Source organism: Phaethon lepturus, unplaced genomic scaffold, assembly GCF_000687285.1.
Source record: "Phaethon lepturus isolate BGI_N335 unplaced genomic scaffold, ASM68728v1 scaffold14791, whole genome shotgun sequence".
NCBI classification, from domain to species: Eukaryota; Metazoa; Chordata; class Aves; order Phaethontiformes; family Phaethontidae; genus Phaethon; species Phaethon lepturus.
Window position 1 is genome coordinate 15,307 of NW_010515640.1, and position 14,459 is coordinate 29,765.

A 14,459-nucleotide genomic window follows, 5' to 3' on the forward strand; every position below is an offset into this window, starting at 1 on the left:
GGGACAACCTGTGTAGTCAATTTTGTTCTGAAAATAAGGAAGTCACAGAATTCACCTGTTTTTATTTGCTGGGCATTAACTACACTGAAAGGAAATCTTCCGCAATACTGTTTCCCACACATTATAAAGAGCAAAATAAAGTCATTCTGGAGAGATGTAGGAGACCCAAGGCTGTTCTTACCGTGTATCTGGGTATAGTGCTTTTTCATACTAAAACAGTAATTCTTTCCTAATGAAAACAGCTCATGTAGACATAGCCAAGCACATATCAAATGGAGCAGCCCAGGCTTTGCCACCTGCCTAGCTATGGTAGAGCAGAGTTCAGCCTAATCTAATTGCTTCACTATTTAATCACTTCCCAAGGGGGCTTTCTAGCCCAGAATAAGTCTCTTGCTACCACAACTCTTTTCTAGAAGTAACAGAGCAAGCAAGTTTAAAGGTAGCTTGGGTATAGCTACAGAAGCTATTGACAGCTCAGCAATAACTCATAGACCTCTTTGTTCTAGATGAGTTAATATCTTTCCAAATGATGTAGACAGAAACCTGTACCCCTTGAGGGTTGAGGGCTCCCGCCAGTGCTGAGCCTACGCAGGAAGAGGAACAGCTTTGTGCCTTTACAGTGTGCCATGCATACACCAGAGAGACATTTCAGAATCACCTCACAGCCCTCCTATAAAAAGGGTGGGTAAAGTAGCCCAGTCTCCCCCTCATCCTACCGGCAGTCAATACTGCAGCCATCACACTTTATTCACTCTCTCTCACCTTTTGCACCTTGGGAAATGCCTTCATGGTTACCAGGCAACAACAAAAATATCACCACACATATTTGTTGCCTTGAAGTAACTAGCACATTCCAAGACCAAATGCTCATGACCTGGAGTCTCGATATTGCTATTCTGGCATGTCGATGGGGGACTCTGAAAGCTGTAAACACTTGTCTGTCTAGAAGCAGGTGATTCATAAAACAGACTGATGCACCGAGAACCTCCCAGAACCAGACAGCTCTCAGATAAACTCATTTCAGGCTGTCACACCAACCAGGTCCAACTCAGGGAGCTGACATGCAGGTAAAGAGGGACATCCAGTGGCTGAATAAACTGGGTTTTCCAAGACAATGTGTTTTTACAGATAAGAAAGATGTTTTCAATTTTCTGAAGAGGCTACAGATGCCATCATGATTCAGGCAGTAAGAAGATCACTTTCAAAGAGTCATGATGTTTAAAGGTGAGCTAGTTAAAATAAAACAAAAAAAAAAAGCAGCAAATCTAAAAGATACCTCCCCAGTAGAGGCCATTTCACATCGGAGAACAGGGTCAGCATCTCTCAGCCGGGACCAGGAAAACATTGGGGCCTGGTGAAAGAAAGAGGGAGGGAAGGAGAAAGAGAATGAAAATGTAATGGATCATTTAAAAATAAAGAAAAAAAATCCAGCTACACTTGGAAGTGACAGAAAGAGACAGACAGGAATTAATCCCCAAAAAGCACTGGTCAAGGCTGATAAGCAAAGGAGTACTTGGCAAATGAGTTCCTCCAGTGTCTTGCTGATGGACTGGAACAAATAAACATGTATTTCACCAATAAATCATCATTCTAACTCTTGCAATCCTGCTCATGTTCTGATGGCAGATTTCTAATCTGTGGTAGCCCACTATCACTATCATTTTTAGGACACATTTTAAAAGAGAAAGGCTGTGAAGTATCTAATTCATGAAACAAGGAGAGACTATCTGAAGCCAGCTGGTTTTTCTGAGAAAACTGTTCTCCAACAGACATTTTTCATTCACAGGAATCAAACCATTCCGCAAGAACACACTCTTTTGGTGTAAACCAGATGAAACTTCATAAATTATTTTCAGATTTTCCCTCGCCCTGTCCCACCCGAATACACACCTCTGATTTTTTTTTTTTGCATGAAAATATTAAAATTCCCAATCATCATCATTATCTGAGGACTCGGGACACTGCGGTCTCCAAGTTCTCTTGTCTAATTTGTCCTTAAAGGAAAAAAAAGAAAAAAAAAAAAGCGGGAGGTGGGAGGGAGGCGGAGGGAAAGAAACTCTGTTAAAGAGTGAATGACCACATGCGGCAAACACGGATCAAATCAAGAATTTTCTGCTAAGGAACAATTTTCTATAGGGCTTCTCTCCATCCTAAACTACTAGTGGCATTTGCATAAAGAAAGCATCCTTGATGCTTAAAAAAGAATCTGTTTTTAAATCCAAAGACGTAATTCTGTTCTTTGAAGTCTCTGAGGGTAACACTGTGGACAGGACAGCTGCTGTTTCATGACACCTAACGATGACCAACTGAAATGTGACAGCAGAAATTCATTGCAAAAGGTGTCTCAATAAATGTCATGTGTCTTCATGACTTTTAGATCAGTTTTGCTTCTCCTATAAGTAAAGAGAAAGTTTTCGCAGTGGCCGACTCTACATTCTCAAGCTCAGATATGGCAGTCAAGGTGGATTATTTTTAATGCACATACTGTCTTGAAAGGTAACAAGCAACAAAGCCTTCCACCAGCTCCCTAACTTTTGTCTGCCATGAACGTGAAAATGCACCAGCAGGAGCAGACTCTGACACTGCAAATAAAATGTTTTTAAAACTTAGTCTGTCATACTCTACCCAGGATTTAACCTTGGTCAGGCTATGATACTTGTGTCACTCTGCAGGTAAATACGGCAAGACAATATTTCAGTCACTAAAGCTAAAACGGTGGGACTCTGAATCCACAAAAGAGCGTCTATGTTGAGAAAGAAGAGTTTCATATTCTCATTTTAGAGCATTTAAGAACTGCTGGAGAAAAAAAAAAATCCCATTTCCATGCAAATATTCCTAGCAATAAAAACATAAGAGGACAGAAAATATGATGCATGAATAATGAAAACCAGGTTTAATTGGAATATTTTTCAAAGTTTAGCATTTCCAAAGGTATTAGCAGGTTTTTATATTTGACAAATCTGCACAGAACACAAGCAGTATAAAAGGCTTTGTAGTGAAGTTTTCAAGAATATAGTTCGGTTTTCCACTCTGTAGGCAACATTCCCAGGAGAGACAAAACTCTTGACAGTCTAGCTAACAACAATGCAGGAGCCCCAGGTCTAAATAATAGAAATTTATAAAAATAAAGAAGAGTAAAAAAAAAAGTCTAGGATTAGAATTTCCGATAATGTCTGTCTGTGACATCAAAGTAAAATATAAAGCTACTTCTGGACTGACTGGCTTGCCAGTAATCTGAACTAGCTTGGGCCACAGATGTGGCTTGCATTCTAATACGTCTGAACTTTTTATTATTAGAAAGATATTAGGTGTTTTCCATTGCCTCAATTTTCACTTGATATGGAAACTATTAAAGCTTGAAAGTTTCTGTATAAATAATTCTCATTATCCATTGTATTTTCTGCACTGCTGTTTTTATCATTAGGTTTTTTATCATCAGGAACTTCAATTAATTTTTTTTCTTCCACTAAGCATTCAAAAATATCTACAATACACTTTGGTACCTTGGGTGCTGTATAAGCTTTGTAATTACAAAAAAGAAAATCTTGGCCCCACTGAAATGAAAGGATCCAAGACTTTCACCCCCATTTTAACTGGTGGTGCATATAAAGGGGATTCCATGCATTCAACAGCCCATGTCCCAAATCCTGAAGATAGAATCTGGAGGGGGGGGGCACTCAAAACACAAATTCATACATGTCCACACATATATTAGAAAGTATTATGAAATAGCTTTCAGTGTTCAATTCTGCAAGTGCGTATTTATTATGTAGTCCATAAATATGCTTCTGAGTAAGTCAGAAGTAAGAAATAAAGGGAGACTGATTTTACTAATAATCACTGGATAATTTTCCTTTGATTTTTCTCTAAAATTCCCAACATACATTATCTTAACGGAAACTGCAAAAGGTCAATTTGGCCTTTGGCCAATGAGCAAGTTGTTGTCTCTGGGCATTAAAGTACTAATTGCCTATTAATGTGCTAGGTGCTGGCTCTGTTGTGGTATTTTTTTGGCGTTCTTTGGAAACCTTACCTTAATCCCAACATATTTGGAGGGAATAACGGGATGCTCCAGTGTGGGGAGGGATAACTCATTAACCTCTTTTCCAATCATCACTTTTGTGGCCACATCAATGAAGTCCACACCCAGAGTCTTCGATACAAAAGGGAAGGAGCGTGAAGCCCGCAAGTTGCACTCTATCACCTGTGGATTAAAAAGGAGAAATACCAGCGTCAGGCACTGTGCAGTGAAGAAATAGATTGATTCATGTTTCTGGAAATCAGTCCTTACTCCTCTTGGCAGAGATGCTCTTCAGACTGCCGGAAATAAGACACACAGTAATTGTGTTCAATATTACAAACAGCGATGAGGGATGGGTAGTGGCCAGCCTGAGATACGAGTCCAGTGTTCTTCAACTGAGTTTCATCTCTATTGTTTGCAAATCAGAACTGAAGGTAATCCAGAGTTTGTATCAGAAAACATGTTGTTCTATACCCTAAGTTAATGTGCAAGAGGCACGGAAACTTGTGCACGGGCATTAAGTACAAACTTTAGAAGCCCACCTTGTTCTTCTTCCATGGTAATGGCACTTTGTGAATGACTGGGCTATCCATATCAGCTTTCCTCATCTACGTGCACAAGTCATTCAGTGACCCAAGCAAGAAACAAAGAAGTTCTCCATCTTGATGAGAATTGCACCACAGAGATCAACAGCACAAAAGAATTGCTGTGAGAATGAAGGGGGAGTGAAGGGGGACAAGAATATGTAAGTTAGGACAGAATGGAAAAGAGGGGTTATCCAGAGAAAAGGCAAGCACAGTTGAGGGAAAGGAAAGAAGGAAAACTCCATTCTGCCCCGCTGTGGAGTTTCTGAACAACTATGTGTGAAACAGAAGAAAGGTGAAGAAAGTACATTTTTCTCAACTAATGGCCCAAACAGGATCTTTCACCAACAATGCATCTCCTCTATACCATGTCAGGTTTTCTTTCTATCCACCATTTCCTCAGTCATACTCTGCTCACATTCCTCTGACCTTCTTCCATTACCAACAGAAAGCCAGCAGTTACCCGTACAAGGTCAGACATCTGCTGTACTTCTGTTACTGATAGCTACTAGAACCATGCTATCTTAGATAACCATCTTAAAGGCTTATATTAACGACTTGAACAATTAAATTGTCTTGCTTTCTTTCCAACGACTTGGAAGGCTTATTTTAATGATCAAAATAGCTGAAGGTGAGAGAGGATATTGGAGATCAAAAAGCAATGATATTTGGTTCACAGGATGAGATGCAGGTCCCAGTGCTGTTCATCATATTCAAAACTGATAGTTTTGGGAAGGATAACAGCCCACAAACAAAGCTATTGCTGACAGACAATGCGACCAGACTCATCACTTCACCCTCAATGCGAAGGCAGGGGAGGACGCTCCCTCCCACATAGACAGGGAGAGCTGCGTGGCTAGGGGTGGCACAGGTGAGCCACACATCATCAGACAAGGCAGGTTAGAAACTCACAGCTGTTACTGCCAGAGTTTCCATGACAGGGAGCGCAGGAACCATGCGCCTAACTCTCCAGAGCAGAGCCTGACTTCCTCCAACAGTCACAAGAGCTCTTACCAGCACATCTTTGCCTCGCACCAAAAACTGAATGTTGAATGGACCAGAGATGGCAAAGGCATTTGCAATTTTTTTCGTAGCAGCTTTTACCTACAAAAATAAATAAAGTCAAAATGTATATATATTATAAATAAGTCCCACAAAATAGACAGCATCATAGCAATAAATCTCTTCACATGTGGATTCCTTTAAGCGTCACATCTCTCTGCCCTAGCGTATTTTTTGTCTATATTGCCATTTTGGCAATAGCATTACCTTTCAGAAGCAAACATGTTTAATTTGCCTGGTAATCTAAAGCCCAAAGCTCCATTTCAGGGCAGAAGTAAAAACACAGCTTTGTGTCTGTGTGTGAGAAAGCAAGGGGAAGAGGGAGAAAGAGAGAGAATAAAAGCCTACCCTGTCTGTAGCGATTCCTACACTGCGCACTGGAGCCTTTATACCTTTCTTGGTGAAATAATGAATAATGATGTTTTGCCATTTGAGATTATCTACCTGATTTTACAAGTGTCCCAAGAGTCTTTCACCAACATGCCTGTCCCATCACAAATCAGTGGGACGTGCGTCAGCAGAAATAAAAGTTGGGAGAAAACACCATGGTCTTATTTTCTAGGTTTGTCAAGAAATCATGTGCCATTCCAGTATAAGCATTTGAATAACTTTGCTCCAGGAGATGACTATTTTCAGAAACAAGGCCTGGGACATTCTTGCAGAGTTGGAGCACAGACCATTGCATTACAGCTCTTATTAGTTTCCAAGCAAATCCTTTCCAGGAGGATATCATGGGGCATGGTAAATTTCATTTAGAAAATGCATTTTGACAACTAACTGTATCACTATGTTTAGTCTTGAAAGGGGAAAAAGTCAAGTTTAGGTGAGGTTCATTCATCCTTGATATCCTTTCCAGAAAAGGCAGGCAGCTAGAAAGTCTTACAGCTGATCTAATCTAAGGATTGTGGGAGGAGAGGAAGTGGAAAGTGAACCACGGCATATATATGGATTAAACTCCTCTACGGCTATGGTTGCTGGTCCTAAGCCAATGAAACAAAAAAATCCAATGGGTCTGAAAGTGTGTACCTCTGCTGCTTAAATTAATGGGAAGCAGTTCAGATGATCCTATGTGTAGTATAGCCAATGGTAGGGGGTACAATAACATTCCACATTTGCACACATCACACTGGCCTTTAAAAAACACTGGTGATTTGATTTCTCCATTGGTGATTGAGTTCTCCCAAGCAAAGGGGGAAAGCAAATTCAAACTCTTCTTTTCTTTTGTCTTCAGTGCTAGTGCAACACCTACCTTCTCCAAGGCTCCCTGGCTAATAGTCTGTGTGGGTAACATGAGGGTGGCATCTCCAGAGTGAACACCTGCATCCTCCACGTGCTCTGAAATGGCATGTGAGATAACCTGCATACAGTAACAAGAAAGCAGTTAGTCATTTCACCTTCTGTCATCAACTGTCCCCCCACCTCCATGCCTTTTGCTAAGTCCAGCCCGGCACAATCTCCTGAACAGAGATGTATCCGAAAGAGGATAGGAGGGAAAAAAGGGAATCACCCAAGATGTTGGGGAGAGTAGGCCTGAAGCAGACACAAAGCATATGAACAAGGGGACCACGTTAGTGGCTTTCATACTGTGGTTAAGCAAACTGCAGACATTATAAAACCTACGACAGTCTGGAGGTCCTAAGGCTTCCTTCCTCTCTCTAACACACATTGACTCAGAAAGTAAAAACTAATTAGGCGTTAGACCAGCTCTCTAAGTTCTTCCACCACAAACACAAAAAAGTTGTCATTCCCCAATAGAAAGAAGTATGGGCTAACACAATTTGTATATTATTTTTTCCCCCCAACTCTTTTGTGGTGTTTTAATCACGTAGAAAAGCAAGCAGAGAAAATTCAGGCCTAAGGATTTGAACTGAATGAATTGCATGAAGGCGCACTACCTTGATACCAAAAAAGTGATCTTGTCTGATGGTTAAAAATGAAGATTGAAAACACAATACTTCTGTTAAATGGGAAGTTTGTGATTTTTTTTGTGTGAGAACTGTCTTTGATGACTAATGAAATGCAAGGTGAAGTTGTAATAATAAAGCAACTGTGGTAATATCGTAACACATGCTGACACAATCCTGATGAAAGCAATTTGTGAAGCCAGTGATTTGCGAATCCAATAAAAATTATATTCTAAAGGATTCATTCACACAGTTAAACAGTGCTTAAAAAAATAACTATTTAGATGTATACAATAAGGTAGGTTGAGCTTTTCAAGCATGATGTTTTTGCATCTAAGATTAGTTAATCTTTTCTTGTTTCTTTACTCTTCTCAGCACGAATCCATGGCTGTATAGTAACACATTCAAACCACACATTTTTGCAAATCTCCAATCCTGAAAAATAAGTTTAATATTAAAGAAAAGCAAAGTTCTTACTCTTCCTGCCTTTGCTACAGCATCCATTTCCACCTCACGGGCATCTTCAATAAATTTAGTGAGTACCACAGGGTGATCCTGTCATCAAGACAAGACAAAAGAAGAAAGTTTTTATTTGAGAGTATTTGGGGACCATGCAAGCACTTGACTATTCATCACTGGAAAAGCTTTGGAAGCAGAATCTCACACGGCCAATCTATTAATATTTTTATTTCCACAGATAAGTAAACTTCGCAAAGAAATAATGGAGGGAAACTTAGCATGATTTCCCCAAAGCCACTGATGCTTTAGCTTGGGTCCTCCATAATGTCACCATGACAGTGAAATCTGGGTAAAAACCACAGAGCTGTTAGGCGAGACCATCGTAGAAAGAAGATAGTGGGACACGTGCATGTATTCAGCAACCTCTGATCCTGTCTCCCAAAGATGTTCTTTACCTCCAAGATCCTGAATTCTTCCTTCCTCTGAGTCTCCCAGTCACCTCACTGGGCATACTGCTTCACTGAGTAATTGATTCTTGGCATACTTGATGACTTTGTGTAGTGGCTGTTTGCTATTTTTAAGTCATGTATCTTAGGCAACAGATCCATTCCTTTCTCATGTCTCTGCCTGGTTTCCTAAGTCTCCCAGGGAGAAGTTGCCACTAATTATAGCTGGCCAGGAGCAACCTGTCCTTGACTCTCAATACATTCCCTGGCATACATTGTTTTCCTTCCTCTTCTTCCCACTTATCTCTGGGATGCTAGCACACACTTCCCATGCTTCTCTAATGCTTTTTTCTTCCAGCCACCTGCTCCAACAGACAGTTAAAAATCTAATCCACATTCTTCCAGGCCAGCTTTATGTCTCAACATTTTACCTGTCCCATCCACTATTAACTGCCTGTTATTTATTAGAGAATAAAATGGAATAAATGACAGTCTGTGCATGCTCAAAAGGCTCCTTTTGAAAAAATATAAAGCAACTCCAGAAGTTACAAGACACAATTCCTTACATTTATCAGTGCAAGGGTAAATTCACAGGCAAGGACAATGCCACAGGCTACACCGTTTCATAAATTTAGTGGCTTGTGTCCTGCAACTTTCTGTCTTGCTGCAGTTTTTCACTAAATTTTATATGTGCATACAACCTTGTTTATTCCAATCTGTCTCAACTAGCACAAGAAGTTTTGAACATTATTGACAACATAAATGCCATAATGATGTAACACCATAACAGCAAAGTAGCTAAAACAACAGAACAACACTGGTCAGGCACTTTATCTGGAGATGCTCTGTTGGATGGAGCAGAACTAGGCAAGGCTTTGTAACGAGGAAAATGAAACCTGTCCCACAGAGATGCTCCTGTTCAGTTGTATGCTCACAATTAATACTGCTAGCTTCTGTGGAACCACTCACAGGTCATAAAGGCTTGATGAGATGAAAAAAAACCTCCTAAATTTAGAAGCAGAATACAGTACTTTTGTTCTGGGTTGCTTTTTGCTAGTTCAGCTTCCACTATACTATGGCTTTTGTCAGTATAAAATTACTGGATGAAGAAAGAACTCTTCCCTTAGCAGACTGACTACACTAGCACAAATTTAGCAGGTAAATCTTAGTGCAAGTCTCTTCAGGATCAGGGCCAGAGCATCGAAAGACTCATGGTGTGCAACTGGTCATGTCTGCAGCACGCATCAGTGCCTTATTTGTTTAACAGAACTGGACATCACAAGGATCCCATGGGAACATGCACTCTTTTCCCCAGAAATACATCACATATTACGAAGATTCTACAACTTCAACTCCCAGCAGTGCCTCCTGTACCAGGGATGAGACGTCTCAGCAATGAAGAGGAACATTGCCTAGTGCAATTCAATCAAGCTGTGATAAGCTAAGCTGACCAAGGGTCACTTTCTTGGGCTTCAGCCTCCATCTACCATCATAAAGCCATCCAGTGGCATGAGAAAGTAACCTGTCCCACTGAACACGGCTTAGGGCTGCTGCCTGGTCTGCTTCCGTGAGAGCATGGGGAAACACAAGGCAGGATACTTCACCTTAAGTACAGAAAGAAGCTAAGTGTTTTGTGAGGTTGAGCATTGCTGGGAATCTGGTTTCTGCCACAGGTTGACCCTGTAATGTTCTGAAAATTAGTTATTAATTCCTTCTGATGGAAGAAACAGTGGTACTCTCCAGCTTTCAAAAAATGCCTTTAAAGCTGTTCAAAGATGGTAATAAGTGGTCTGCTTGCCTCCATACTAACCTATCCTTCAGGATATTATTACTTTGCAAAGTATCTCCATTTCATTCCATCTTTTCCTGGTGAAATGCTAAACTTCTATCATTTGCCTCATACACTTAAAAACTACATGGGTTTTTTTCTTATTCAAGCTTTAACCACCTAAGAAATCCCCCGAGTAAACAGTAATGTGTGTTTACTCACATAAACCATAGCCAATTGTGTTTTCAGAGAGATCCTCTTTGACCTATTTTTAACTCCAAGATTCCTGTGAAGTAGTATTTATGGTGTTACAGTACTGTTCTGAAGAGTGATCATTCAAAAAAAGGGGAAAAACCCTCAGAAGAAAACAGAATAAAAGGCAAGGCCAAATCAGAGACTGTTGAAAGGTCAAACTTCGAATTCTGTATGTTCTTCATTCAACCTCAATTGTTTAACTTTCTCCTCCTCCCATATTCTCATCACTCCAAACATTCCTTGTACAATAACACTGATAGAAGGTATAGAAGAAATTTAGGCTTTGAACCGTTTACTATGTTCTGAAGCATTCATGTCTTTGGGAAATCGCTCAGATTTTTCTTTTCTAAATCTCAATGTGCTAGACCAAATTCTTCCCTTTGCTAGAAAAAAGACACTTCAAAAAAATCCCCAAACTAACTTTTGAAAAACATTTAAAATGGAAACCAGAACTTTCATCTTCTGCATTACATACTCGGCAGATCAATAATCCCACTGGCTTAATAGTAAGCAGGCACCAGTCCTGCTTTTGTATCAGAGGAAAATGGAACTCAGTGCATGATTTGGAGTTAAATGTCACAGCAAAATCTTCCTAATGTTCCTGCATTTAAAAGCAGGCGGGGGGGAAGGTCACTGGTGAAGGAGAAGAGGTCAGGATGAAGTTGTAAGTTGTTCAAAGAAGCCAGGCAAAACAGTTCAGAAACTGAGTGAAAGATGCTATCAGTTCTATGCTGGTTGGCATAACCTGCTACTAGCAAGCTTGGATGGGGTAGGAAGGGTCCCAGCCTGTTACCCTACAGCTGTTTATATAATTAACTGGTCAGAAATGGATGCCTGGGTACAGCAGCTAGCTGCTGTCCTCACTCCATGTGGGCATCCCAGTGGTATCAGTAAGGATGCTTGCGCAGGCTCTCATGGTCTGCCTGCTGGGGAACAAACCGAGGGGACAAACTCTAATTTCACTGACTCCTTCACAAACAAGGAAGGGAAAAAAACGACGAGATGGAAAACACAGTAGAGGTGAAACAAATACAGCAAACACAAAAAGAAAAAGCAGTAGCAGGGAAAAGACTGGTACCTGAGAGACTCTGGTGGCTTCTGCTAAGAACTTCTTCATTTCCTCTTCAGTGAATACTACATTCATTGCAGACCCACTGTGAGAATGGCAAAGAAAAGAAAACAGGTCAGCTTCCCTTGTGACTTCGAGGGAGATATCAGTGTTAGACACCACAGCACAAGGTTGCCAACTACCTTTATAGGACAGACTAGGCAAGCAAGCTTCTGACTCAAGCCACTTGCTGCACTCTTGACTGAAAGAAAGGCAGAGCTGGTACCTAATGAACCTCCATTATACTTTCTAGAGAAGACAGGTGACCTCCAGAAACACAACAAGGAATCAAATAAAGAACTGTGGTCATGTAGCCTTAGCAGCGATACCAAATTCCCTTTCTGACCCAAGCCTCTAAAGCTCTCCCTAAGCTGGGAGAGAGGACTAGTCAGCTAGATAACCCCACTAAGGACCTAAACTTTCACCATATGTGCAGGTTATCTGTGAGCGCTGGATAAAACAGGTGCTTTGCTCACATTCACAACAACCCCAGTTGCTCATGGGTGACAGATGACGCGAGCAATGCACAGGTCACTGGTGATGGTGCGGCAGTGCAAATGCAGCTGAAAAGGGGCTGTTCTTTGCTGGTCATTTTGCTCTGCCCCTCCCCTAACTCCTTAGACCTTAAAGGAGGCACAGACACTGTATTCGAAAACTACTTTGAAATGTAGCTGTCAGTAATACCAGAGAGGGGGATCTGGGAGAATATGGGTTGAGAGTCAGTGTTTCAGGTCCCTTTTTAAAGGCAAGAATGTTTTAAAAAAGATGTTACATTGGTAACTTCCACCGTTGACATTTAGTTTCCCCTTTGCTTTGGTGGGAAGCCCGCAGAAGCTGTGGGGAAAAGTGGAGGAAGGACCTATCCCACAAAACCAGTCACTTTAGCCTAAGATAAACAGACACAAGTACCTAGGTGATTATACTTGCCTCATGTAAGACTACCTCTTCAGCTGATGTAAATCAATAGAGTTCAATTAAATCCATGGACCTATGTCAGTTGCACCACTGAGGATGTGAGCTGGTGCACACAGTACGTAACTAGCGGGGAAATGCATTTAGTTTTCCAAGGCAACTGGCAAATATTAAAGGCCGTATCTATTCAAAGGATGAAGAAGTCTAGCTGTGGACCTGCTGTTGTTCTGCAAATAGAGGCCAGTGTGCTGTGCTAGGGCTTTTCACTTTCTATTTCCTCAAGTTTTACATCCTCCAGTTTCACCTTTCTCCCTGAAGTCCTCCTAACCTGTCCAAACACCCTTTAGCAAATACAACAGAAATGGCTTATACGGAATTTAACATGGATAGAAACAATAGGCTATAAAAGAAGTGTTCCCTAAAAATCTGGAGGATTACATCAGGAGCAGTTTCTAACTTATCCTCCTGATCTGAGTGCTGGTTTTTAACTTTGCTTTGCAACTCCACTGCAAGCTTCAGAAACTGCATAGAAAAGTCACACTCAGCAGACTCTTCTAAAGCCTGTTTCCTTGAGGGTTGAACATACAAGAAAACTTTCTCCTTTTCTTCTTTTTAAATAAAAAGATTTTTTTCTCCCTGAAAATGAATACTGTGCCTCTTCATTTTGATGTGTGTCTTTTTTCATATGAAAAGGGTTCTGCCTCCAATTTATTTTCACTTATAAACTGTGCCCAACAGGCTGACCCTCTGTGCCCAGTCATCCAGCTATGAAGAAACGCCTCGCAGAGAAGAGTGACCATTCAGAACGTGTAAGTTTGCGGTGTGTATGCACTGGTGTAACTTCTTCAAAAACTCTAGCTGTTGGAAACGTGTGGCTCTGTACAAGGTCTATTAAAGGGAAGCAGCTGCCACAGCACAGGGACATAAAACATGCCTGTAAGCAGAGAAGCTTAGCAAATAAGAACCTGAATTCAAAAGATGCACTGTCATTTTCTAAAAACAGATGCCAACCCCAATAAATGGCCTCAGCATGTTCCCTTCTGTTTTTCCTGGTGGTAAACACTCTTCTGGCTTAATTGTACAGGTAGTAGTCTCAGGAACCTTAAGGGATATCCCAGGTGGTTCATGTTTTTGGCCTTGAGATACGAAAAAGGTAATGCAGCTAAACAGACATTCTAATAATTATGTTCTTTGATCTACCCTTTGATCTGTGCCCGAAGGACCTAAGGGATCCATTGGCTTCCTTTATTGGTTTGAGCAGTTGTCCCACCTGTTAAGATGGGCAGCTTTATGCCACACACACCTAGAATAGAATAGTGTTTCCCACACGTCCCCTGAAATTACTCTCCCTTGTCTCAAAGATGCTTTTGTAGTTCATACCCCCAACTTGACGAGCTCTGATGGTTGAGCCTTACCTCAGAACATAGGAAGGCCTCAGCAAACATGGGTAACTCACAGAGCTTGCAAATTCAACAGCATCTCTCTAAAGAAAGGGAGGAAAAACATGCTGTGAATGAGAAAATATTTTCAAGTCATACCAAAATTTCAACTCTACCTGCATTTGCACTTTACTAGCCGTTACGATTGGAGGGGAGGGACCTAGGCTGAACATAATACATGACTTCTTGTTCCAGAGTTGTCATCTTCAGACCTTCCCTGTCCATAGAGCTTCACCAGGAAAAAAGGGCAGTGCTGACACATCTCTATTCCTTTGCAATCTCCACCTGCTAGCATAGTTTTTAAAGCCAGCAGGATAAATTAGAGTAGTTTGATAGTAGTGCTAACTTTTGCTGGGTATATACCCCATGTTGTGTAAAGGTAATTTAAAGACACTCCCCCTCCAGTTTCCATCCCTCCACCAGTGATGCTACAGCATTTGAGGGATCAAAAGGTTCTTCAAGATCGGCAGTAAAAGACTGTCAAAGGTCTTTGGAATCTTG

The 14,459-nt window shown here is 41.0% G+C and overlaps 1 protein-coding gene across 1 annotated transcript in view; it reads right to left on the bottom strand.

Annotated features, from left to right (window-relative positions):
* Positions 1–14,459, bottom strand: part of CPS1 (carbamoyl-phosphate synthase 1, mitochondrial) — a 94,976-nt gene that overhangs the window by 10,364 nt on the left and 70,153 nt on the right. Inside the window, exons 27-33 of the mRNA XM_010295844.1 lie at positions 13,935–14,002; positions 11,578–11,653; positions 8,049–8,126; positions 6,917–7,024; positions 5,620–5,709; positions 4,034–4,204; positions 1,277–1,351 (exon numbers count right to left, since the gene is read on the bottom strand). Coding sequence (XP_010294146.1) covers positions 1,277–1,351; positions 4,034–4,204; positions 5,620–5,709; positions 6,917–7,024; positions 8,049–8,126; positions 11,578–11,653; positions 13,935–14,002 — 666 coding nt within the window. The remainder of the gene's footprint in view (positions 1–1,276; positions 1,352–4,033; positions 4,205–5,619; positions 5,710–6,916; positions 7,025–8,048; positions 8,127–11,577; positions 11,654–13,934; positions 14,003–14,459) is intronic.